This window comes from Cavia porcellus, unplaced genomic scaffold (assembly GCF_034190915.1).
Source record: "Cavia porcellus strain 051 isolate PalLab524CR breed Dunkin Hartley unplaced genomic scaffold, mCavPor4.1 scaffold_27, whole genome shotgun sequence".
Taxonomy (NCBI): Eukaryota; Metazoa; Chordata; class Mammalia; order Rodentia; family Caviidae; genus Cavia; species Cavia porcellus.
The window spans coordinates 7584929-7610857 of NW_026947510.1; the positions used below are offsets into that span (position 1 = coordinate 7584929).

A 25929-nucleotide genomic window follows, 5' to 3' on the forward strand; every position below is an offset into this window, starting at 1 on the left:
CCAGGCTGGGCTTGAACATGCGACCTTCCTGCCGCAGCCTCTCAGAGTGCTAGGAACACAGGATGTTGCACTATGCCCAGCTCTGAGCAGCCCTTTTCATTGGCAGGTTCAGGGCCAGAGTGGGCTCGGTTCCATCCCAGCATGGAAAGAAGGAGAAAGAAGAAAAGGAAAGAGGGAGGGAAAGAAAGGAATGAAGGTATTGCACACCAAAATACTATGAGGGCCCTTGTTGGCCTACATCTTGAGCTACTTCTCTGTGCCTCAGTTTCCCCCTGAGCTGGTGACCACAGCAAGACAGGGTCTCTCTGTCCCACAGCTCCGTCCAACCCCCGGCCCTCTCACTGCACCGCTCAGAGCCTTGTGGTCCCCTCTGCCCCATGCCACTTGTCCTAACCCCTGCATCCCCTCTGTAAGCAGCAGGGTATGAGGGGCCCAGTTCCCCGAGGCCTCCCCTCTCCTCAGCTGGAAACCCTGCCATCCGTGCCACCCTGCCCAGCCCCTCCTCCTGACCCCAGGGCTTGCACGTGCTGGTGGCCAGTGGCTGCCTCGGGGAACTTGTCCCGCTCAGCCTCGCTCTCTTCCCCACACATGTGACTTCTGGCCACTCGAGATGGAGCTAATGCCCTCATTCGTCACCTGTGCCTTCCCACTGTGACATGAGCAGCAAAGATGGCTTTCTGTCCCTTTACCTGTACTTGTCTTGGGCTGGGCAGAGCACGCAGGATCCTGTGGCTGGCGCATTGCCTGCTCCGGGGTGGCTTTGGGCCTCCATCCACACAGCTCAGCTGGGCCCACAGGAGCTGCCGAGACCGGGGATCCAGGGTGGGGAGAGGATGGAAGCCTGGGGAGAGGGCACTGTCCAGGTCAGCCCCGTAGGCTCCAGCTGGGGCAGATGTCGGAGTGCACAGTAGAATAGCAGGGGGTCAGGGGCCCACCTTGTTTCCTTCCCCACCCGGCCCTCTGCATGTCCCCACCTCCCTCTCCAGCCGACCTGCATCGGGTCCCCTACATCCGGTGTCCCCTGGGTCCTGGCTGCAGCCCTGGCCCCTATGGAATTTGTGGGACAGCGGGGCCTATGTGGCCTCCTCCTGTGTCACTTCAGCTCCAAGCCCAGAGCAGGCTTGCTCTGGTTCCCAACCACCAGGGTGCTGAGTCAGGGGTCCTAGAGAGAGGAGGCCATCCATGGCTAGGGCTTTGGTGGAAGGGACGTTCACACACTGTCCCCCTCCCCCTTCCCTGACCCCTCTGCACCTAACACCCCAGCACAGCACCCACCGGCTCTCCACCTTCCCACAAGTGAGAGCCACAGAGAAGCCACCTTGTGTTCACTGACCTGCGAAAGATGCAAAAGCCGGGCCTGGGGATTTAGCTCAGTGGCATAAGTACCTCCCTTGCAAGCAGGCGGTCGTGAGTTCGATCCCCAGTACCAATAAAAAGGAAAAAGACAAAAAAAAAAAAAAAAAAAAAAAGAAAGGAAGGAAAAAAGAAAGAAAGAAAGAAAGATGCAAAAGCCAGCTGGCATCAGGTGTGGGTGAAGAGTGGGCCAGCACGGTGGGGAATGGGCAGCCTCCATCAGGCTGAAGGTGCCTGGTTTGAGGGCTCCCTTCAAACTCTGGAGGGTACACAGAGGAGGCAAAGGGCCACTGGTGGCTGCTGGTCAGGTGACATGCATACACGTGATGCTTCTGAGCAGAACACAGTGCAATCTGCTATGACAGGTAAAAAGAACAGATGTCACACATGCTGCGAATAAATCCTGAAAACGTGAACAAGGTCACAGAGGACGCGGCAGATGATGCTTTTTCTGCAGAAAAGAAGCCCCACACCGCCAGCGCTCCGTGGATGTGCGCCTGTGTTTAACTGTAGAGAAGGGTGTGCGATGCCACACCTGGGAAGGCCTGGGAGGCGCGGTGGAGGGCAAGGGCGGGTTGGCCTCACTGTGTGTGTTTTAATTCTGTTCCCAGAGATGACCGATTACCCAGTAATAAAGATGGACCGGGGACAGAGCATGGAGGGGGTGGAGCTGTGGGCACCTCCCTGCTTCCTGCTACCAGGTCCCCATCAGTCCTGTAGGGTGAGGCCTGGACCCCACCGTTGGCCCCAACTTCCCAGGCTACAGCTTCGAGGCCAGGGACAGCAAAGGAAGCCCTAGGTCCAGAGAGCTCCAGGGGATTCTTTCCAAATCTGGGCGCTGGCGGGGAGGCCCGGACATGGGCCCTTCACACATCTGAGAGCCATTCTGGCCACAGGCATGGCAGGAGCTTGTGGAACAGGCAGGGAGCCCCCACTCCACCTTCAGGGCCCTCTACAGGCCTTGCAAGTGTCTCACATGCTGCATGGGTGGCACCTACACCTGGCAGCAACCACTGCAGGCTTGCTGTGAGCAACACGGGCTGCACTGGGACTCGAGGACTGGTGCAGGTGTCTCGCCCTCTGTGCCGGAGCAGAACGAACCTGCGAGGGCAGGAGACGCTGCGGAAGAAAAGAAGTCACGAGGTTCAGAGCCTGGACTGCCAGGTGGGGAAGCTGCCAGGGTTGGGATGAGAGGAAGAGAAGACGGAAAGAGGGCATGGTGCCTGCTGGGGTGAAAATGTCCTGGGGCAGCTGTGGGGATGGATCCCACAGGGCTAAACTGTGGGTGGCCAGGCCCATGTTGAGCACCTGCTCATCAGCCCAGCACTCTGGGAGTCTGAGGTAGGAAGATCACAAGTTCAAACCCAGCTCAGGCAAGTTAGTAATTTAGTGAGACCTGTCTCAAAAAAAGTGGGGCTGGAGATGTAACTCACTGCCAAGGCCCCAGGTTCGAGCCCCGTGTCATACACGCACACACACTACAAACACACAGAAAATCACAGAGGCCTCCATGCCTGCTACTAGCAACACCAGCCAAGCACGGGCAGGAGCAGGGACAGGGATAAAGCAGAAAGTGACGTAAGTAGCCCCCGGGTCACACCAGCTCTATCCTCCCCTCTGCCCTTTCCCAGCTCCATGAGAAACCCAGCTCGAGACCTTGCTCAGTCTCATCATGGGCCACTGCATGAGCCAGGGAAGTGATCTCTTTGGGTGGGGAACACACCAGCAAAACTCTCACCAGTAGGTGAGAGTTGGCCCAGACCAGTGAAATTGAGTCACTCCGTGATTCTGGGCATCCCCAGCTCCATGACTGGGTTTTTAATCGCTGCTTGTTACATACAGTAGAAATTGAACTATTAGTCCAATTCTTCTGATTCTGGAAGATGCACAGTAATCGGCCCCACTGAGGTACAGCACAGAGCAGCTGCACCCCACCCCATCACCTGGTCCCTGCCCCATCCCAGTGTTGTTTTTCCCAGGATGCCATGCTATGACTCTCGGCCCTCAGCCTGGGGAAGAGGGCTTTCTATGCGGGGTTCCCACCACAGGGACTCTCCTTGTCCTGCACACCCGCAGTGCCTCTTGTTCTTGGCTATGCAATATTCTTCCACATGCAGGTGCTGCCATTGGCTTCTCTAACCAGCAGCCATCTGTGGTGCTATCAGCCTGGGGCGATGACGGACAATTCCGCTAAGAACTGGAGCCCCTTTCTCTGGTCGGCACTCTAGCTGTGGGTTTGGCGGGGAGCAGTGCATGTTCCCTGCAGAAGGCACCTTGAGACATTGTCCAGCACTGTCCCATCCCAGCTTCAGCATTTTTATTCTCTGGGCAACATACTCTGCTCAGATGCCTGCTTGGGACCCAGCACTGTGTGAGGTAGGAGGAAGCAGGCAGCACAGCAGGCCCTGCCCTTAGGAATGCCAGTCCAGGGGCAGCAGAGAGGAGATCAGGTCCCTGCAAGGTCAGTCCCCTGAGAGAAGAACTAGAGGGGTAGCAAGGAGCCGCTTGAGGTGAGGTCACAGGTGCAAAGGCCCTGGGGTTAGGTCCTGGGTGCTCAGGGACAACTAGGACCAGGCTACAAACTGAGCCATCTTTCTACTCAGCCCTTCAGGACCCCATGGGGGTGGGCATCGTCACCCCTAGTTCACAGTCAAGCAACTCCCAGGTTCAGAGTGGCTGTCACTTGCCCCACACCCAGGCCAAGAGGAGCAGGGTCCGTACTGGACCTGGTAGGTGGGGCTCGCGAAGTGCCTTAGTGCGGGCACCCCGCCCTACCACCGCAGTGTGGGCCCAGAAAGTCTGGCAACCCGATGTTGACAGCCGGTGGGGCAGGAAGGGCAGCGGGGAACGCTGCGCTGCCAACCTGTGCCGACAGAGGGCAGCAGCGGCCTGAGCCCTGGGCACGCACGACGGATGGCGCCCCGCTTTCCGCAGCACCTGCCGGAGTGGGAGTCCGACGAGTCCCCTCCAGTGGCAACGTGGCTGTCCGTGCAGGGCCACTGTGGGACCCGAGATGCGCTGCCTTTAGAATGCGGCTGAGAAAATTCTACAGCACAACGCAGAGATTTTTCCCGTACGGGGATTGAACCCAGGGCCTGTGATCTGTGAGCTGGATGCCCAACCCTTGGCCATTTTATTAGACAGAGTCCTACAGAGTTGTTAAACTGCCCACGGTGGGCTTAAACTTGAGACTCTTCTGCCTCAGCTACCCAGAGTGCTGGGATTATTGGCATGTGCACCACACCAGGCTCAATCATTTTTTATATTGGTCATATGTGGATGTGGTAGTATTCTGAATATACTGGCTTAAGTAAAATGTGACAATGACTTTCACTGATCCATGTATCATCTATCTATATCTACTTATGAGACAGGGTCTCACTAAAATGCTAACTTCCCAGGTTAGGTTTGAATTTCTATTCTCCTGCCTCAGCCCCCCAGAATGCTGGAATTAAAAACTGTGCACCCCCTTCTTTTTATTTTTAAAATGTGTGGGCGAGGTGGCACACATCTATAACTTCAGCATAGGGAGGCTGAGGCAGGAGGAGGATTTGGAGCTTGAGGCCAGCCACACAATGGGACCCAGGCTTGAAAGACATGTTTTTAGTGCGTAGCTGTTGAAAAGTCCCAGCTCGCACGGTGACTTGGGTCACCGAAGCGCACCACACTCAGCACCCGCCCCGGCCCTGGCAACCTTCACGTGAGTCTGTTACAAAGCCGTAAAAGGTGACGTGGTTTGCTCAGCATAGGCCTGGGCCACCCTGGGCAGCGCCACACACCTGGAGGTGCCCAGATGTGTGTGCCAGAGTGTGGTGTGACCACCTCCACCAGGGGCCTCAAGGGCCACCAGGGCCAGGGCTTCGACCCCACCCCCCGGCCCTGTATTTGCATAAATCCCCATCCATCCGCAGATCCAGTTACAGGGCCTGATGATAATCTCTGTTGAAATAATATTTAACACATGCGGCACTTTTAATTAACTATCTGAATAATCTCAAATTAATACCAGAGCTTTAAAAAAAGTTTTCATTTTCGCATTTGGTAACATAATAGCGGCCCGGCTGGCCCATTTCCCCCTCCTTTGATTTAATTAAAAGCCCTTTTGTGTGTTTCTTGTCATTTCAGAAAGGGACAAAGGCCCCCGTGTGGGTACCAGGCTCCTGGTGGGTCTGAAGGGGCTCTTGGGCGAGGTCCCCACTGGCCCAGGAACGCACTGGCAGTGCCATTGAGGGAGGCCTAGGGCCTTGGTGCCCATAGTCACGCAGGGCACGGGGTGGCCTCAGCTCACAGGGACATGCAGGGAGGCTGAGGCTGCCTCCACCTGGGCCGCTGCCTGCAGACCCTCTGTGTACAACCCAGGTCATACACCAGGCTTGGGGTGACAGTGAGACCCCCCCCCCCTTGCATCTCTCTCTTTCTCCCTTTTGTGCCGCTGGGGATTGAACCCAGGGCTTTTATACTGAGCTACCCCCCAGCTTGTTTTCATTTTATGTTTTGAGACAGGGCCTTGTTAAGTGGCTAGGTTCCCTGGGCTGGATTTGAACTTGTATCTTCCTGCCTCGGCCTCCCAGAGTGCTGTGATTATAGATATGTGCCACTGTGCCTGACTTTTTCCTGGGCCAGTGCTTGTATGCTGATCCCGCCAAGGAAAAGCCGCCAGCACACAGCTAAATTCTCTTCCTCTAGCCCAGGGCTGTGGAGGCTTTCGAGAAAGCAAGCTGCGGGAAAGCCAGTCTTTAAGGAGCCGTGGTTTACCTACCACGCGGGCTGGTGGCACTATCCTGCTGCAGGACCTCAGGCCTAGGGGTTGCTGCGGCCTGGGCAGGGGCAGTGGAGGGCCCTCGGGATACAAGGAGGAAATCAAGAGTGGCTGAGAGCCAAGTATGGAGGTGCATGGCTGTAACCCGAGTGCTCAAAAAGCTGAAACAGGACGGTCTCAAGTTCAGGCCCATCATGGGCAGCTTAGCAATTTAGCAAGACTCTGACTTAAAATTGAGAGAAAAAAAAAAAAAGGCTGGGGATGCAGCCTGAAGTGAAGGCCTAGGTTCAATCCTCAGTGCCAGGTGGGCACAGAACTAGTGGTTGGGAACAACAAAGACAGAGCCAAGCAGAGGCCCCTTGTCATCAGAAGCAGAGCCTTCACCTGGCCAGCAGGGACACAGCCACCTCCTCCACTTCCCTTCCCTGCCTGGATCACTTGTTCAGTCACTAACACTGGAGGGGCCAGAAGTATGTTGGAGGAGCATGTCAAGCCCTGTGGCCCGGCGTGGTGACCTTAGAGGTGCTGCTGTCCTCTGCAGAGGACAGCACACAACATGGTACTACCATGTGGAGGCTAAGGATGCTGACTGGCATGGGATGCCAGGGAACAGGGTGGTGTCCGTGAGGTGGTCACAGGAGATGCCACTGAGGCCCCCTCCCATCCTCCCATCCTGAAATAGCTGGGTCCAGAGCACAACTGGCAATGCCAGGTCCCGGCCACGGCCACACGGGTGGTACTCACCCGAGCCTGTGCTCCTGCAGGGACCTAGTATGCACCACCCGGAGCCACCCTGTCACACACAGCCGTCTTCACTAGGATATACAGTGACCCCCAAGTCCCTGGCAGGCCCCAGGGACTGCCTGTCACCTGTGTTCACTCCTGGCCGCACGGACAGCAGAGGCCTCCCCAAAGCAGGTCCATGTTGTAGCCATTGGCCAGCGTGGTCAGGGGCAGTTTCCCAGGTGACAGCCAAGGACAGTGAGGAAAGGTTGTGGGGGCGCAGGCAGAGCGGTGGCAGAGCACTCTTTTGTGCGGTTTGAAGTTCCGGAAAGAGATGGAATCACTTGTGACCACTTTTTAATCTAGAGGCTCTGAGCCAGCTTTGCTATGGGGACTCAAGGGCTGGAGTTTATATCCCACGCTCATCCCTTGCATGCTGGGTGACCTGGGGCCAGTTGTGTGCCATCTCTGAGCCTGGCCATTCTCTCAGTAATGGAGAGGTGACACGCAGGGTTGCGTGGAGTAAATGATTACCTTACTCATTTATCTGAGGAATATCCCCACTGATCACCTGCAGGGCCACAGGAACCACGCCAGGACTGAGGGCCAGAAAGTCAGCCAGGGGTTGCTGAGTTACAGGGGACTAAAATGACCAAGTGACAGTGTGTGCAGAGGCCAAGCAGCCAGAGGAGAAACTGACTGGATACAAGGAAAAAGGAAGAGGTTGAGGTTTTAGGGCAAGAAGGGTTTGGTGAAGGCCAGAGGCTGGAGCGAATGTGAGTGTGAGGCCGCAGAGGGGTGAAAGCAGGTTCCAGAGCCCAGGTAGCTGTGCAAAGATCCTGTGGCCATCAGACCATGAGGAGGGACAGGGCTGGGTCTGGGGAGAGGTAGGGAGTAGTGTAGGGGTGGCCAGGCAGGCTCTGTGCCCACTGTGCGGGCCTGGCTTGACTCCCCTTGCACAGGGCAAGAGGAACTCTGCTCTGCTTCTAACAGGATGCTAGGCCTGGGCTCCCACTCGCTCAGCTCCTGGCGCGGCCTCCCCTCCCCCGCGCCACCTGCGGGGTCGCGGGCTAGGCCTTTGTCCCCCACCCTGCGTGGCGCCCCAGCAAACACAGCTGAGCTAGGCTCTCGTGCAGCTCCCGCCCCCCAAATCTCCTGGGCCGCAGGGTGAGGCTTAGCGGGCAGCTGCGGGCTGCTCCTGCGCCCACCACGCCATGGCTTTGTCATGCAGATGGCTCCCGGCAGCTGACCTGGGTGAGGACAGCCCGCTCCCCCAGCCACGGGGCACTTGGTGACTGTGGCCATGGTGCCCAGGACTGGCTTGCTGCAGTGGGCTGGGGCCCTGCCCGGGGGCTGGTGTTCCCAGCGACAGCCCAGAGAGCTGTCCCTGTGGTATCTGTCTACACTGCGGGAGAGGGGCAGGAACCCGCCCCGGCCCGTGTGGCTCATGTCCTCTTCTGCCCTCCTCCTGCACTTGGAGTTTAGGCTGAGGCAAGGAGGTTGCCCACCAGCCGGGTGGGGATTGGGAGCAGGGCTGCAGGCCAGGCTGCTGAGGTTGCCTGAGCTCAGGGGGCTCCAAGTCCTGCACAGAGGGCGCCCTTGGGGGGGCACCTACTCCCCTGAGCCAGAAGGAGAAGTCCAGAAGAGCAGCCCCCCTGCTGTGCAGAGCCCAAGAGCAGACGCTCTCCACCACAAACATGGGCATCATCACTGCAAGACAGGTGGGGCACACGCTGGGCACCTCCCTAAGTGCCCTGTCACTATTAATCACGGGAGCCGGGAGCCGGGGATTCAGTTCAGCAGCATAATCACCTGCTTGGCAAGCTCAAGGTCGTGAGTTCGACTCCTGGTTCAAAAAAAAAAAAATCACGCCAGAATCTGGGAGTGACGTCGTATGCTTGTAGTCCAGCATTCAGAAGGCTGAGGCAGGAGGGTCACTGCACACTGAAGGCCAGGCTGGGCTACCTAGTGAGATCCTGTCTTGAAAAACAACAGCAAGAAAAATACTAATCGAGTTGAAAATCCAGCAGTGACTTTGACGTGGGGATCCACCCTGGAGGACTCATCTTTCAAAGGAATGCGCAGGACAAGACAGCCACATGGCCAAGAACAAAGTTCTAAGGGGCAGCAAGGATCCCAGTCCCACCAAGCCAGGTCCACACTGTGTGGCCTTGGGCATGACCTCGTCTCGTTTGTCTCAGGAGGAAAAATGGTGACGTTTGTCCCCTGTGGGCCAGCTGCGGAAAATCAGAAGCTCCAGCCTTAGGAAGGAGACGACCACATGACACTCGGCCAAGCGAGAAACGAGAAGCTGCAGACAGAGAAGGGGATCTCTCGGCATCCACGTTCACTGTGAGCAAAGACACACTGGTCTCGGGGCTCCCAGGGCAGCTACTGGCTCTGAGGAAGTCCCTGAGACTGTTCCCTCACCTGCCCTGCTGAAGGACAGGGACTGACATCATTAGTCATAGACCCAGCCCGGCCTTGAGTGAAAGGGAGACCCCAGGGGCCCCTGGCCCAGGGAGCAAGAGACCCCCCAGGAGGAGGGGTGGGGCCTCCAGGGTAGATCTGGTTTCCAGCCAGACTGGTTCGCCCAGGTGGCTTGGATGGCGCCTTGATAAGGACTGCTGGGCTGCAGGAGCCTCAGGGCCCAGACTCAAGACAGGGTGGCTCAGGCCCTGACTGACCCAGAGTGGGGTGGGGCCCTTTCTTGTCCTGCTGCTGTCACCCCAGTGGGTGCCTCTGGGAGGCTCAGGAAGATGTGATCCTGGGGGGAGCGGTGCTGCCTGGTTGATGGAGTGTCCGTGTGGGACTCTGTCTCAGGTGGGCACCAGCTTGGTCATCTGTGTCTCTGCTCAGTTTCCCTGGGGCTCAGTGGTCAGGTCTTCTGAAGTCACCCAATGCCTGGTCTGTCTTCTCTGACTCTTCTGGGGTACCAGTGGGGCCCTGGAGGGTCAGGGGCATGGAGTCCCCTCTGAGTTTGCTTTTCCTGGTGCCCGCCCTACCTCATGTCTCCAAGGTCACTGTCCCCTCCAGTATCCTTTCAGCATTCCTCAGGTCACCTGGCTTCAGTGTCATCTCTTGGCTGCAGGATCCTGACTGATTAACTTTAACTGTGTCACTGCCCAATTTTATAGAGGGAAAATGGAGGCACAGAACTAGGCTCTCTGCGAGGAACTGAGGAACGGGGAGCTGAGCTGCATGTAACTTCCCCATTCCTCTCATCGCCTGGCTCATAATTCCCTCGGGCAGCTGGAGGGGGGACATCCCCATTTCTGTTCCTGCCCCTCCCATCCTATGGGCTGCTCCTTGCTGTTCCCACACTCCAGGTGAGGAAACTGAGGCACAGATGAGCGCTGCAGGGACTTGCAGCCTTGCCCTTCCTCACGGGGCTGCTACCTGGCCCTGGGTCTGTCCTGCCCGGTTCCCTGAGGTGAGGTTTGGGGCTCATGGTGGAAGGAACAGCTGCCTCCCCCAGTCCCCAGAGTGGCTCCCGGCTCTGGTTCTTATGGCAGCAGCAGCATCTGCTGAGTCCCAGCAAGGGCCCACACCTCAGGAGTCCCAGACCAGGGTGGGGACAGAGGATAGCAAGTCCTTGTCCTTGCAGCTCTTAGGGACAGTGACCTCCTCACTGTCAGGGCCTGGGGACAGCACCTGTGGGATTTCTGCAGAAGCTACCTTGACACAGGGAGAGCCACAGGGATCCTGCTAGGGATGGGGAATAGACACAGAGGCCAGATCCTCATGGACCACCCCTGGAAGTTGGGGAGCCAAGGGGCACGGGAGGGAACACGTAGCTGCTGGTCCCTCCCCACAGTGGACACCTGCCAGCCTGGCAGTCCTCCCTGGGGCCCCTGCATTGCGCTAGGGCACGCAGGGTAGGAAGCCGGGGCCCTGTCGTGATGATCTGCATAGAGTTGGTTTACCGACCACTCAGGATGGTGGCCCTGTGCAGAGCTGGGCCACAGTCCTGGCCGTGGCCTGACATCCTGTCCAAGGCCGAGTGTGTCCTGTGCCAAGCATGGTTAGCTCTGGGTTCCAGCCCAGTATCACAGAAAGTGAGATCAGTGCCTTAGTAGGAAACTGAGGCATAGATAGGGGCACTGTAGGAAGACTGTGACAGCTCCCATGAGGAGGGACAGCAGCCACATGGGGCCACATGAGAACGCATGTGGCCTGGCTTCTCACGCAGGAGCGGAGGGGTGATTGCAGGTCAGGTGGCCAGGCTGAAGCACCGGGGCTCTGGACCACAGAGAGGTGCTCAGTTACCTGGGCTGTGGCCCCAGGGGCCGGAGCCCTGGAGATGAAGTGCGTGACCACGGAGACCAGGTGTGCCTGCCCATCCAGGTTTCCTCATGGCACCAGTGGAGAGTCCTGCAGCCTGAGGGAAGGGAGTTCTCATCAAGGACCTGGGACATTTTCAGGGAAAAGACAGGGCTGCCACAGCCAGGCTTCCAGCCCAGCCCACACTGTCACCACGTCTGTGTCCAGCGCTCAACCCAGGGGACGAGCATCAGTGCCCTCCTGCACTTCGTCCCCCTCCACCCTCTTCCCAACTCAGCCTCGCCACAGCCAGCTGCTGGGGACCCGCCTGGGGCGGTGACTGGACTTCCTTAGGGTACGGAGTGCGCTGCCTATGGCCAGCCTGTGGCCACTGTCACGAGGTTTGGAAGGACAAGAAGTCCCACTGTCCTGCGCCCAGTACACACACATGTCATAGCCATGGGGTCACTTGCTGACTGCATTACACAACTTGGCACCCTTGGGCGGGCCATTCCCTGTGGACCAGCTGCTTCTTTTGTTGTTGTTGTTTTGAAACAAAATAGGTCTCTCTATGTTGTCCAAGATGGTCTCCAACTTTCAGTGATTCTCCTGCCTCAGCCTCCCTGGTACTGGGATTAAGGCATGCACCACCATACCCGGCCGGACAAGCCACTTCTGAGTGATACGGACTGAGTTGAGAACTCTGGGCCTGGACTCCCTGTCCTGTTGTGCCCTTAGCTGAAGACAGAGATGTAGGACACAAGGGCTCCTAAAAGAATCAAGCCTGGACCACGCACGGTTTGTGCTGGAGGCAATGAACAAATTCTTCTCCTGTACCCAGAAGGTCCCTGCCCAGTGCGTCCTTGTCCTCATCCCTGTCTTCAGGGACTGTGAAGAAACCATCACTGGGGATGTTTCCCGTGTGCTGCTTCCGACAGGGGACTGACGGGCATGGAGCCCGAGTGGGGAAGGCCTAGCTCAGGGACACTTCTGTCCCTGTCTCCACTGCTGGGGCTGCCATTCCTAAACCTGTGTGCAAGCTCTGGGGTGGCCTAGGCCCAGGGCTGGCCCTGCTGGGTGGTCACACAGCTCCGAACCGGTGCCCAGCTCTGTACCTACCCTGTCGTTTAATCCAGATGCCCTGGTCTCAGGTTCAGGGCTCCTGCTCCTCCAGGCCCACGGCAGCCAATCAGGCCGCTGAGCCCCTCCCACAGTCCCCTGGGCTGTGTCCTCTCCTCTCTGCATTCACCCAGTGCAGCTCCATCTTTCCTCCTTGGGGACGCTCTGAGGGTGGCTGGGACCACGGCAGAGGGACCCATTGTGGTTCCGACCCATCTGTGAGCCTGGCCATTCCTCCCTCCTCCAGCAGGGGACTGACATCTGAGCTGGTGGCAGCACGGGATCTACAGGCCCCGGGTCCTATCTGTGCCCTCTTTTCACCACGCAGGATCCTCAGTAGCCAGTCACAGCCATACGGTGGTCCCTGAGTGGCCACTACTGGGCTCCGTGCACCCCAGGACAACTTATAGACAGCAAGGTCTCTGTGGACCCAGAGCAGGTGCTGTGCAGAGCCAGCAGGTCCCACACAAGGCCCAACTGCAGGACAGAAGCCACATGTGCTCCCGTGGACAACCCGTCAGTGGGGGACATATCGGGGTAGAGGCACTCTGCACAGAGGTGGCCCCAAAGCCCTGCAAAGCCAGGTTCACTATGATCCCACTTTACAGCTGAGGAAACGGCACGAGTCGACCTAGAGCTGGACCAGCCTGAAACACTGTGTGTGTTTTTTCAACAAAGATGTCCAGGGGCTGTTGCTGTTTCTGGTATGGAGAACCCACCCCCAGATACCTTTGCCTGGGACATCCTAGCTAGTGGGGAGGGTGCATATTTCCTGAATTTGCCATTTGACACCTACCTCCAAGCAAGGATGCACAAGGGCCCACATGGCAGGGGCCAAGCAGGGATCTTGGAGGTAAAGGATACTGGGGCTGATCCTGAAGGATGTGTAGCAGTGAGGACTTGAAGGACGTTCTGGGCAGAGAAGAGCAGGTGCAAAGAACCTGGGGCCACCCAGAGACCACCAACACCTCAGAGGCTCCTGAGGAGCAGGGCACATATGACGTAAGCGGAGGAGCCTGGTGGGATATAGGAACAAAGAGGTGGCAAGATCTCCACCTTCTGCAGGGAGCAGGTTGTGATAGGGAGTTTGGATTTTCTTGTCAGCTCCCGGGGAAGCTGAGCGCGTGGCTGCTGCATGTGGTCTGGCAGCAAAGGAGGAGGCAGAAACAGTGGAAGCAGGAGCTTGCAAGGCCCGGACAGGAGGTGACAGCTGCCTTCCAGAGTCCCCGCTGCACCTCCTTCCCCCAGCTCGGTTGTGGCCTCTGACCGTACCTCAGAGCCCGGGCAAGTGTGGCCATCGAGCAGGGTGACGCGTGCACTGGGGATGGCCAGCAGCTCTGTCTTGCTTTCCTTTCCCTGAGGTTGTGCCTGTCCTTTGCCCCTCCCTGCTCCGCAGCACAGGTGGCCGTGACAGAGCTCGTGCTGACACTGACTGTAGCAGTGGTGACAGGGTGTGTGTGTGAGCTTGCTTTTATCAGTTGTGGGTGGAGACAGCTGACGGGATGGTGGCAGTGGCGGTGTGTATCAGTGGGGACAGTGGCCACCACGGTATGATGGCAGCTTGTGCGCTGGTGGTGGTGGCAACGGATGCCGGCCCTGAAGGTGATGGCAGGCGGTGTCTGTGCTGCTGGTGCTGATGATGGAGATGTGCTGGCGGGTGTGGCTGTGATGTGGCACTGGTGATTGTGGCTTTCTTAAGGTCACATCTGGGGCCAGGATGGAGATTCCACTGATGTGAGAGTGGCAGGGGCTGTGGTAGAGATGGTGACATCAATGGTGACAGGGATGTAGGGAGCAGGGATGAGGGTGAGTGGCAGTGTGGGGGTGGTGGCATCCCCGTCCGGCCCTCGCTATGCTCTGCTTCCTGGCGAAGCCCTTTGACTCCTAGTGCAGATGTGGACCAATGTCAGCCTCCTCAGCCCTCATGGTGGCCTCCACCCCCATCTATGTGGCTGCTCTCCAGACCCCCAACAGCCCCTCTGAGCATGCTTCAGTTTCCGCTTGGTCCTGAGCTTCCCAAGGGTCTCGGTCCCATGCCAGACCTCTCCGTTCCTTGACCACCTTGCAGTCAGTGACCTTCATCTGGGAGACCTGGACACCCTCTCCAGGGTCACCGTGCACACGCCCACTCTACCAGGGGTTCCCCTGGTGCCATGCTGGCCACTCCTCGGCTCCCTCCCTCCCCCCTCTGCCCTGCACAGCACAGTCCCCTCTGTCTCTGTCCCACTCTCCTAAGGATTCCAAGAGGGTGAAAGGCAAGGTGTCTTGTACCATAATCAGTATTTTTCCAAGACAGGGTCTTGGTATGTAGCCAAGGCTGGCCTCGAACTCTCAGTGGTCCTCCTGCCTCAGCTTCCCAAGTGCTGAGATCTCAGGCATGCACCACCACACCTGGCTCACCATAATAAATTTAAATGTTCATGATTGGGCTGCTGTGGTGGCACCTTAATCCCAGCATTGGAGAGGCTGAGCCAGAACTGTTCCTCAGACAAAGGATATATAATGAACCAAAAAATCAGATCCCCCAAATTTAAAGACCCAGTCCAAAAATGAGCATCTGGGAAGCATACACACTTCTCAGATGAAGAAGTACATACAGAAAATAAATTTTTTTTGTATTTTTTTTTTTTTACCGGTACTGGGGATCGAACTCACAACCGTCTGCTCACAAGGCAGGTGCTTATGCCGCTGAGCTAAATCCCCAGCCTCTAGCAAATAAATATATTTTAAAATGTTCAATATCACTGGTATTCAAGAGATGTAAATTAAAACAACACTGGGATTCCATCTCACTCCAGCAAAAATGGCTAACATCAAGAAATCAACCAATAACAAATGCTGGCAGGGCTGTGGGGAAAAAGGAACCCTCCTCCAATGTTAGTGGGAATGCAGACCGGTGCAACCACTGTGGAGATCAGTGTGGAAGTTCCTCAAAACACTAGGACTAGAGGTCTCATTTGACTCAGCTATTCTTCTTCTGAGTATCTTTCCAAAAAGAATTAAAATCATCATATTGCAGTAATATTTGCACATCCACGTTTATAGCAGCACAGTTTGTGGTAGCCAAATCTTGGAAACAATCCACATGCCCATCACCAGAGGACTGGATAAAGAAGACGTGGGCTTTTTTGTGTAATGGAGTACTACTCTGCCGTTATGGTAGATAAGCCTGAGACATTCCTAGGTAAATGCACACACCTTGAGATCATACTCAAAAGTGAAATAAATCGGATACACATGTATAAATACCGCATTCTCAGGCCAGGGGTTTAGCTCAGCAGTGTAAGTACCTGCCAGGCAAGCACGAGGTCATGAGTTCAATTCCCAGTAGCAAAATCAATCAATAAATGAAATAAACACCGCATTCTCTGGTGTAAGCAACCAAAAATGTATAGAAAGATCAAAATGCTTATTAGGTCTTGTGAAAAAGGAAGAAAATGTTCAAAGGGGGAAAGGGAAAATAAAGAAAAGTAGAAAAAAATGAGAAAAGAAGGGAGGCTGAGGCAGGAGGATCACTGCAAGTTCAAGGCCAGCCTGGGCTACACAGTGAGTTCAAGTCCAGCCTGAACTGCATAGCAAGACCCTGTCCCCAAAAGTCCACAGTCTATTTGCATTGCCCCTTGCAGCTCTCCCTTTTCCCTGCGTCTCACACACAGGCAGCTCAGTGTCGCTCTCACCAGAGGCTCCTGCCCTGCCCCGACAAGACATGGAACACTGGGGGACAGTCCAGTAACACCACTGCCCCAGCACAGCCTGGCTCCTGCCGAGCTGGCCCTTGCTGACCCGCCCCCTGCTGTTCCCTGTCATCAAACCGAGCTCCCTGTGTCCTGACCCCAGGTCCACCACCCACCAGGACTGGCTTGGGTCCTGGTGCCCTGTCCCCTGTTCCTGGTGCGTCTGTCTGAAGCAGCGCTCACTCTGCCCCAGTGTGGGCCCCTTGTTCCCTGACCCCGGAGCTCACTGTGCTGCTTCGTCCCCAGCCAGGCAGTGGCCTCATCCCCTGGGGTCTTGTGGCCACTCTGCTCTCTGTCACACTGCCCTGGACCAGACATGTGAAGGGCCTTGCACTGTTGGCCTCTGAGGTTGTGTGCAGCCTTCCACCGGGGTCAGGACGAGGACAGCTTTCCTCATCCCCGTTGGGGGCACCTCTGTCTCTTGCAGCATCTCATCTGTCCGCCATGGCACTGTCTGAGTTGTAGTTTGCCACTTTGGATTGTAGTAAAAGTTCTCGCTCTGTTTTCTCGCTATGTGTTTCGCTCTCGGGCCCATGACTGCAAGGCCAGGGGCTCCACTGCTCACTGGAGTCCACACGGTCCACACATTGTCCACACAGTCACGCAGCATGTGCCGTTCAGTGCTGGTGGCTGTACTGCCAGTCACAGCAAGGCAAGTCCATGACAATGGTGGTTTGGTGGCAGCAGGAAGAATGGTGGCCATCAGAAGTGGCAGGGTGACCAGTGGCTAAGGCGTGGGTGGTAGAAGGATGCCCCCCAGGAGACATGTGGGATGTAGCCATGGGGGCTGAAGCTGAGGCCAGGCCGGGATACACGCAGTGGCCTGCGAGCCAGCCACAGCCGGCCACTGGATGGACCCAGTTAACCCTTAACTCCCCAAGTAAACACCAGTTGCAAACAAGGATAGAAATAGGAGCACGCCCCACCTCCACAGCCCTTGCCAGAGAAAGCTCTCTCTGCTCTCCTCCCAAGGAGCTCCACCTGTGCTGGGCAAGCTGGAGACAATGCCTGGATGTCACAACCATTCGTGCCCTGGAGGAGTGGGGACCAACTAGAGGACACTCGGGAACCTGTGAGCAGAGAGGGATGGGTCCTGTGTCCCAAGTGGGGAGGCATGGTAGCTGCAGGCCCAGGAAGATGGAGGGCTGGCCCTGGCGGTCTACATTGCAGAGCACGCCCTTGGGGTGGCGCCAAGCGGGTGGCAGGGGTAGCAGTGGTGGCAGCAGTGGTGGCGGGTGGTGGCCCACGCCAGCACAGCCGGGCAGGCAGGCGGCATCTGGAGAAGATGGTGCACCTCGCTCCCAACCCAGACCCCCATGACCCTGGGGGTTTCCTGACCGGCTGCTGGGTGACCGCAGGCGTAACCACGGCGCCTGGGGGCTCAAGTGGCTGGCGGTGCCAGGTTCCTGCTTGGTTCTGTGACAGTGCAGTGTGGTTGGCGGGCAGGTAGCCTTGGCCATGAGAGCCCAGAACCATGTTCCCAGGTCCTGGTAGCAATGGCCATGTCCCAGCCAAACCCATGGAGTGGAAGACGCCAGGGCCAGGCCTTGGGCCAACGGCCCTGGGATTGGGAGCAACAAATCAGGGGTCACCAAGCCACGTTTCACTGGGGCTGGCCTGGATGCCTCTGAGCAAGCTGACAGAAACTGTCATCAGATCGCTACTGAAACACAGCCCAACTGGCCTATGGACCTGCATCCATATGCTTGTCCCTGTCCTGGGCCATCCAATGGGGTCACAGCTCCTCCCCATCCTGTACTGCTGGGTCCTCCAGGGAACTGGGGCTGGGATGAGGCACGGGGTGACATGAGAGGGTGACTAACACCTTCCATGGAGACATCTGTGATCATGGCTCTGAGACCAGGGGCACAGCTGTGGGGAGCTGAGCTCTGGGAGCCCGGAGCCAGGGCAGAGGGAGGTCACCCACGTTCCACAGAGAGGAGTCCTCCTGGACTCCAGGAGGTGGGCAAAGCAGGTCCTGGGCATCTCCTCCTGCCATAGTCTGTGGTCACCCAGGCCCCAGGTCTCTTTCTCTTTGCATCCTCACTCTGCCCTCTAGGAGGACAGTACGGAGACCATGTGTCACAGAGGGCCACTTGGAAACTCTGCCTCCCAGACAGGAGGTCCAATACCCTCACCCTCTGTCCCCTGTTGTGGAGACAGGACCAGCATGCTGCCCTCAGGACCCAGGGCAGGAAAAGGCATGTCCCAGCCCCACAGATCATTATCCTGGGTGACTCTCTTGGGCCCTGTCAGAGCCGGAAGGAGGGTGGGAGTCCATGGAGGCTTGGGGGCTTAAAGATGGAGTGAGGGGTCACAGGCCACAGAGTACAGAGTCTGGAAAAGGCCAGGAGATGACTGTCCTGCAGACCTCAAAAGGAATCTGACCTGGGGACAGCTTGGTGTCAGCCTCTGGAACCCATTTTCAACCTCTGGCCCTCCCCAGCCCCTCTGTGCACACTGCTGGGGGAGAATAAATCTATTAAAACCCAAGTATGAGGTCACCTGGGAGAGATGCATTAGAAAGACCTGGCCCGCCCCTTCCTGAGCTCTGCGGATAGCATCTAAGTTCAGCCAACCTTGGACCAAAGCCATTTGGTGCGCACACCTGTGTCCAGGCCCCAGTCTGAATTCATGTGTCGCGTGACCGTCGCCCACCTGCAGTCATGTGTGCACACTATGCAGCCGGGCCGCAATGGTTGTCCACCCATGTAGGGAGACATTTTCTGGCTTCTGCCCCCTCAAAGCGGCAGGGCAGCGGTGCGCATGCGTGGAGGTGCGGGTGGGGTGCCACAGACCGCGGAGCTAAGACGCGAGTGTGGTCTTGGGGCCTGCGGGTCGGAGTCCCGCTGGGTGTTCCCACCCTGTGCAGCCCTGGGATGTGTTCTGCAAGCTGATATTACACACGCGTGTATACACAAGGGCCAGTGCCTGCGTGAGGAATGCCACGCTCAGTCAGTCACCACTCAGGTGGCATACAGGAAACTGAGACTCAGAGATGCCTGCCCAGGCGCCGCCCCAGCTGCCCGACTCCAGACCCCGGCCCCTCCCCTGGCCCACACCTGGCACGTGGAGCGGCCGCCCTGGGTACATCCAGACAAGATGCCAGAGCGTCACCGTCCACAACATATCGGGCAGAGCAAAGCAGGCTCAGTGGTGCACACCAGCAGTCCAGGTACTCAGTAGGCAGAGGCAGGAGCGTCACCTGAATGTTCAAGCCTGGTCTCAACATGGAACTGCTCATTATCAAAAAAAATTTTTTTAACTTAACAATTTTTTAAAAATGGGAAACATACACATATGTGTATTACAGTTTCCAAAAATGTCAGCTAAGGTCCTCAGCAAACTGATCCTAGCATAACCTCTGGTGTGGGTGCATGATTGGGATTCTAATTTATATTTCTTTCTTTATTTCTTCTTTTTCTTTTTTCTTTCTTTCTTTCTTCCTTCCTTCCTTCCTTCCTTCCTTCCTTCCTTTCTTTCTTTCTTTCTTTCTTTCTTTCTTCTTTCTTTCTTTCTTTTTTTTTGAGACAGTCTTACTGTGTAGTCCATGCTGGACTCAATTTCAGAGATCCTCTTGCCTCAGACTCTCAAGTGCTGTTATTACATATGTGCCCCCACCGTGTCTGGATACTCAAAATTCGTTACAACAAGCAGGAGTTACAAAGTGGTCCCCCCTTGCCCCAGGCCTCACAGGCACTGGCTCTACCCCTCCAGCCTTGGGAGGTGTCTGCACAGCTCACATCGCTATGACCCTGCAGCCCACTGTGTCCGGAAGAGGTGATCGTGCAACAGAAGTGGAGAGCAAGACAGCTTCCAGGAGGACAGCATCTGCCTGGCACGCTCGAGTCCCTGGGTCCCACCCCAGTGCCCCCTTGAGAATAAATTCATGCATGGCAGCTGTACTTGGTGCAGCAGGCCGAGTGGCGAATCCACAGCAATAGGAAGTAGCATGCCAGTGTCAGGGCCCAGTGGGGGGCAGTGGGATGGCATAGGATGGGGACATGGGACAGCTCCGCAGAGGCCATTGGTGATGGTCACACAACATGCTGACTGCCCTTGAAGCTGCCAAACTGCCCTGTTCGGGGCTTTGGTAGTATAGGAAGCTCTCTGTTGTGCCTCTTTTTTTTTTTTTTTTTTGGTCTTTTTCGTTTTTATCGGCACCAGGGATCGAACTCACGACTGCCTGCTTGCAAGGCAGGCGCTTATGCCGCTGAGCTAAATCCCCAGCCCCTGTTGTGCCTCTCTTACTGAGGTTAAAGTGAACCTGTAGTCACTGAAGGTTCAAGGGCCAGAAGTTCATGGGGCCGGGGACCCTGAGTCCTGTTAGGTGTCCTGGGGTTCACAGGTATCCCTCTCCAAGGCAGACCTGGGGGCTGAGTCCTCTTGGGGACTTTGGACTTGAATAATTCCTGAACAAGGTCGACCTGGTGCTGCCCAGTGAGGACCCTAGAGCCCTGGGTCCCCTGAGGCGGCATGGCTGTGCCAAGGGCACGGGATACTTGCCCAGTGTCCCCCAGTGGGGGAGGTAGAGTCCACATGGGAGTCACCTCTGGTGCTCTGTGTCCCAGGAGGTGATTGCAGTCAGTGATAAAGGCTGGGTCAGGCCTAGTGGCTGAGGTACTCGTCAAGCTTGTGGCCCTGCCTCACGGTGATGTGGATGGTACTTGAGGACCTCCTGCCTGCTGGGTGCTGGGACACTTGGCAGCTGTGCTCCCCTCCCTATAGGACCTGTCCTGGTGCAGCTAGCCAGCAGGAATGGTGGTAGAGTGGCCAGCTAGGGACATGCAGCACAATGTCCAGCAGGGAGTGGCCTGGACAGGACAGCACAGGCAGGGATGCTCTGGGCTTCTCTGTTCTGGCACTCTGACCACCCCGTCCTGTGTGCTGTGCAGGTGTCAGCACGGTGCCCACTGCAGGCGCAGGTGATGTCTGCTAGTGGGGAGACATTGGTGCTGACTCGAGGGACTGTCACAGTTGTTGCGGAGCCGTCCCAGGGTGCCAGCACTGATGCCTCCATGCTGGACTGGGCTGCTCAGCTGGGGTCTGTGGTGCAGTGACCCTGTCACCAGGCGCTGCCCCAGCGGCTGCTAGGGGAGTCCCCTGCCAGCCAGCAGCAAACTGCTGGATACAGGGCAGGCAGGGCTGCCGGGCATCCTGGCTACCTCCTTGCCAGCTGGCCTGGGCCCTCCTCACCCTCTAGCACTGCAGGCCTGCCCCAGGCTCCCCTTTGCTGGGGCTCCCTGCTCCATGGGCGTCCCTGTGTCCCTACTCCCCGCTCCCTGGCTCCCTGGCCCACTCCCTTATCTGGGTGCACCCTGCATCGCACTGGCGAGCCCATCCCCATGGCAACGGGGCAGATGGCGACAGCGATTAGCCCTCCCCCTCCCGCAGCTCAATCCGTCTTTGAAATTAAATCAGAGCGATAACATCACAAGCAGGAAGGTGGGGAGGGGCGCGCCCCACCCACTGCCCAGCTGAGGGGGAGGGGGTGAGTGGTGCAGACTGCCCAGTGACCTTGGCCAGGTCTTTCCACCTCCGAGACTCAGTGTCCCTGTCTGTAAATGGGTTGAGTGATCTCCCAGCGGAGGGCGGGTACCCATGGGGCTGGAGATCTCACAAGTGCCCTGTCAGAACCCTAGATCTGGTGACAGCCCCCGAGCTGCCCTGTGGCTGAGCTGTGTCACCCTTGTCACTGTTTCCTAATTCAGGAAAGATGTTGCCTTTTTTCCGTGTGTGAGGTACTGGGGGTAGATCTGAGCTATGTTCCCAGCTCTTTTGTTTACTTTTGAGACAGAGTTTTGCTGTCATTATGTACCCCAGGATGTTCAGGCTGGACTTGAACTTGTGATCCTCCTGTCTCAGCCTCCCAGAGTGGTGGGATTATAGACCTGTGCTACCACTCCCAGTTAGGACATTATTGAAAGTCATCATGTCTACCCTTTCCCCAGGAGGATTTGGGTCCCTTCAGACACCCAGGGCCATGAAAGCCTATGGAGACAGCTCGATGACACTGGAGACAGAGACAGGTGTTAGCTGTGTGGGTTTGGGTGTGGGGTTCCAGGTGAGGGGGTCTACATCCACCAACTTTGAAGGTGAGAAAGAGGGTGCAGCGTGGAGTCAGGGAGCAGAGGGGCTGTCGGGGGTCTGGGAGGAGGTAGCAGCAGCCACATGGCCAGCTGGCACACACTGGCCAGGTATGTGTCTCCAGTAGGGAAGCTGGGGGAGCCAGGGGGCCACAAGCCAGGTGATGTGGGCCTTTTGCGGACAGCATGGATGTCCCAGCCCACCGTGGGGCATCAGCATGGCTGTCCCAGCCCTGTGCAGCCTCCCAGGTGAAGTAGGGGTGGGCCCCTCACTGCCACAGTGCCTCCACCCCAGATATATGGTCAGGGCCAGGGGCCCACAGATGACAGGTGGCCTGGGCAGAGGGAATAGCACATCGTAGATGCCAAAAGAGGGGCAGGCAGTGCCGTGGCTGGGGGTCCCTTCGTCCCTGGCACCCCCCAATTCCTTCTGTCCAGTGATAAAGTAGACCTCAGCATCCATATGTGGTCTCAGCATGCTGGGGTCATGGATAGCGCAGGAGCAGCACAGGGACTGCGGCGGCCGGGCTATGCCAGACAAGAAGCCATGTCCTGCCAGGCACCTGGGGTGCAGCTCCTGGGGTGCTGGGCACATGGGGCCCTACAGACGCCCACCTTCCCAGCCGGCTCTAATCACATTTGCCCAGCAGCTGTCCCAGCTAAGCGACCACTTGATGCAGCCATGGTGGACGGTGACTGGGGAAATTAGGAGGTCGGGGGGCACAGAGGTCTGGGTCAGTGAGGACAGAGGTCAGGTAGTCAGAGCCGTGTGGGGCTTTGATGAAGTTAGTCCCAGGGCAGGATGGGGTGTGGGCTCCAACCTCCTGCAGGCCAGGCCGGCCCAGCTTCTAGTAACGCAGTTAGCCGCCTGCAGCTGCCACCAGGAGCCAGGAGGCTACAGCACCCACATGGGTTGTACGGGCCCCAGGGAGCTGACATCCCTCCCGGCCTGCTCAGCTTTGTACCCAGCTCTGGATCCACACTGGTTCGTACAGTCCCCCACCTGTCTGCTCCAGTGGTGTCCTCTGAGCACAGCCCCTGCTGTTCCCAGGAATAGTACTCCACGTTGTTTATCAGGCACCTGCTGGAAGTCAGATGCCACAGAAATGACCCTGTCGCCCATCAGCCTTGAGCCCCAGACCTGGAATCATCTTCTTTTCTGGCTGCTGCTCCAGCCCCAGAGAAAGCAGCCCCAGGAGTTAGAAGCAGAGGAGTCCTTCTCATAGACACGCTCACATGTACATGCGCCCACACACATATGCACACACCTGCTTGCGTAGGTCAGCATAGGCACACACCTACCTTGGGCTGTTGCTGAAGTGCTGATAATAATTGTTATTTTAAAGGTAGAGCCATTTGGAGTCAACAGCCAGGATGGGGTTCTGGGTTTGCCTCTTGCCAGCCATGGGACCCCTCTCTGTGCCTCAGTTTTGTCCCAATCCCACAGGCAGTGGGCTCCATCTGAGAGAGGGGCAGCGTTAAATGTGACTGCCTGTCCTGTTCCGGCCTCGGGGCATTTGCCTTGCAGTTTCTACTCACCTATGGCCCGGGGCCCAATGTCCTGCCCCCCATCACCCCTCTCTAAGGTTTCCTCTGTGTCCTACAGGCCCTTTGCCCTCAGCATGGCTGCTTGTGCATCCATCCAGTGTTCATTGTCCCCAGGACCCTAATTCCACGAGGAAGGAATCTGACTGCTTGACCTGAAGCATAATCACAGCGCCTAGATCCATGTCTGGCACAAATAGGTGCTCGATTACCATCCCTTCTATCGCATGGAGTTAAAAGGGCCAATCCAGGCTTGGGGAGCCCACTTGTAACCTCAGCTTGTAACCCAGGAGGATTTCCAGTTCCATCTCACTCAAGTGACTTAGAGACTTAGCAAGACTGTCTCAAAATAAAAAGGGCTGCAGATGTAGCTCAGTACAAAGGACTTGGGTTCAATCCCTGCAGGAGTCGGGGTGAGCTCAGCAGTCAGGCAGGGTCTTAGCCTGTGGGAGGCCCTGGGGATGATCTCCAGCATCATGCAAGTATGAATGAAATACATAAAAATACCTGATCTATCTCTAAGTTTGAGATTGTTTTAAAATAAACCTTTAAAATATACATTTGTAAAAGACATACTCATCACACTCAGGAGGAGGCTGAGGCAGGAGGATATCTGTGACTTCAAGATCAGCCTGGACTACACAGTAAGTTCAAGGCTGGCCTGAACTACGTAGTGAGACCCTGTCTCAAAAAGACAAAAATATAAAATGTAAAAATACAAAGACTAGCACTTAATAGGCCTCATAATCAGAACATGGCCCCCTCACCCTCCTTTCTTCTGCAGTGGGGAACTCATACCCTGAGGGTGTCTGCCCTGCAGAGAGCTGGGAGCTGCTCATCCCAACCTGCTTCACCTACCCGAAGGTGGAGGACTAAGCCTGCAGGTGCTCACGGGACAGCACCACCTGTAAAGGCTGTGAGACTATGGTGCTCCCTGGGCAGTGCAGGAACGTAGAGGCAGGCAGCCGGCATGGCTGGAGCTCAGGGAGGCAGGATGGGGTCAGGAGGCTGCAGGGGGCTGGGCAGGGTCCCCATGAGGAAGTTGGCGTGGGGTCTTTCTGCTCAGGGCAGAGGGTGCCCTGGACAGGTAACGCAGGTGGCGTAGGACACACTGCTTTGAGTTCCCTGAGCCCTGCCCACCCCACAGAGCCGCTATGGGTCTCCATGAACTCACTGCCAGGCACCTTTATTAACCTCAGCTACCACTGTGGCCCAGGCACGGCCCAGGCGCAGGGACAGGGATGCAACCAAGACCATGCGGGTGGCGGGCGCTCACTTGTTGTCCACCCGCTTGAGCTGCTCCTTGCCATTGATGGTCACCGAACGGAGCTGCCCATCTTGCTCCACCTCCACGCGCTCCTGCCCATTCTCCACAATGCGCTTTGTGGTCACCTTGTGCCCATTGACCATCTCAGTGGACGACATCACTGTCTTGAAGCCCGAGCTTCCTGAGCCAGAGCCCCCGAAGGCGGCAGCCGAGAAGGAGGTGCGGGACCCGCTGCGGCCCAGGGCGTCCAGCGACGAGAAGGCCTCCATGAAGGCCGGGAACTCGCCGAAGCCCGAGAAGGCGCTGCGCAGGCCGGTGCCCCGGCCGCTGCCTCCACCACGCTCGCTGCCCCCGAACGGGCTGTCCCAAAAGTCGAAGGAGAAGGGATCGAGGCCACCAAAGAACTCTCGGAAGATGTCCTCGGGGTTGCGGAAGGTGTAGCCGCTGCCGAAGGGACTGCGGTGTGGGGTGCTGGCCCCGCCGCCTGCCCGCCAGCCATCACAGCCCGCACGGTCATACACGGAGCGCTTCTTGGGGTCGGACAGGACCTCGTAGGCCTCGGACACCTGCTTGAACTTCTTCTCGGCCTCCTCTTTGTTGTTGGGGTTCTTGTCGGGGTGCCAGCGCAGGGCCAGTTTGCGGTAGGCCTTCTTGATGTCATCAGCAGAAGCTCCGGCCTGCACCCCCAGCACCTCGTAGTAGTTAGCCATGGTGACGTGGCTCCCTGTGGCAGAGTTGGGGCCTGGTGTGAAGCTGTGGGGTCCAGGCGAGACTGTGCCCCTCAGTGGGTTAGCTCGTCATAGTCCCCGTCTGCAGAGGGGCAGGGGGAGGGGAGGGGCAGAGCTGCTGGGGGCCGGCCGCAGGTCTCAGGAGCTGGAGCCCAGCCTTTGTGACATCAGCTTCCAAGGCGTGGCAACCCCACCCCCATGCTGGACCAGGCAGAGCCGGGCATATGGACCGGAGCCCACACAAGGGCTGGGCACGCAGGGCTGAACCAGAGGCTGGCCGCCCTGGGATGCTGGCCGAGCCCTGAGGAGGCCGCACAGAGGTGGCACCTGACACGGGCTCCTGGCTTAGGAG

General features: G+C 57.4%; 1 protein-coding gene across 1 annotated transcript; it reads right to left on the minus strand.

Annotated features, from left to right (window-relative positions):
• Positions 1 to 24752: 24752 nt before the first annotated feature.
• On the minus strand, positions 24753 to 25723 carry Dnajb8 (DnaJ heat shock protein family (Hsp40) member B8). Its single transcript, XM_003461491.2, has one exon. The coding sequence runs from the start codon at positions 25557 to 25559 to the stop codon at positions 24855 to 24857; it is 705 nt and encodes a 234-aa protein (XP_003461539.1). The 5' UTR covers positions 25560 to 25723; the 3' UTR covers positions 24753 to 24854.
• Between the last annotated feature and the right edge of the window lie 206 nt (positions 25724 to 25929).

Bases quoted from the DNA above. Each gene is read 5' to 3' on its own strand.
- Dnajb8 (XM_003461491.2), bottom strand. From the start codon at position 25,559: ATGGCTAACTACTACGAGGTGCTGGGGGTGCAGGCCGGAGCTTCTGCT.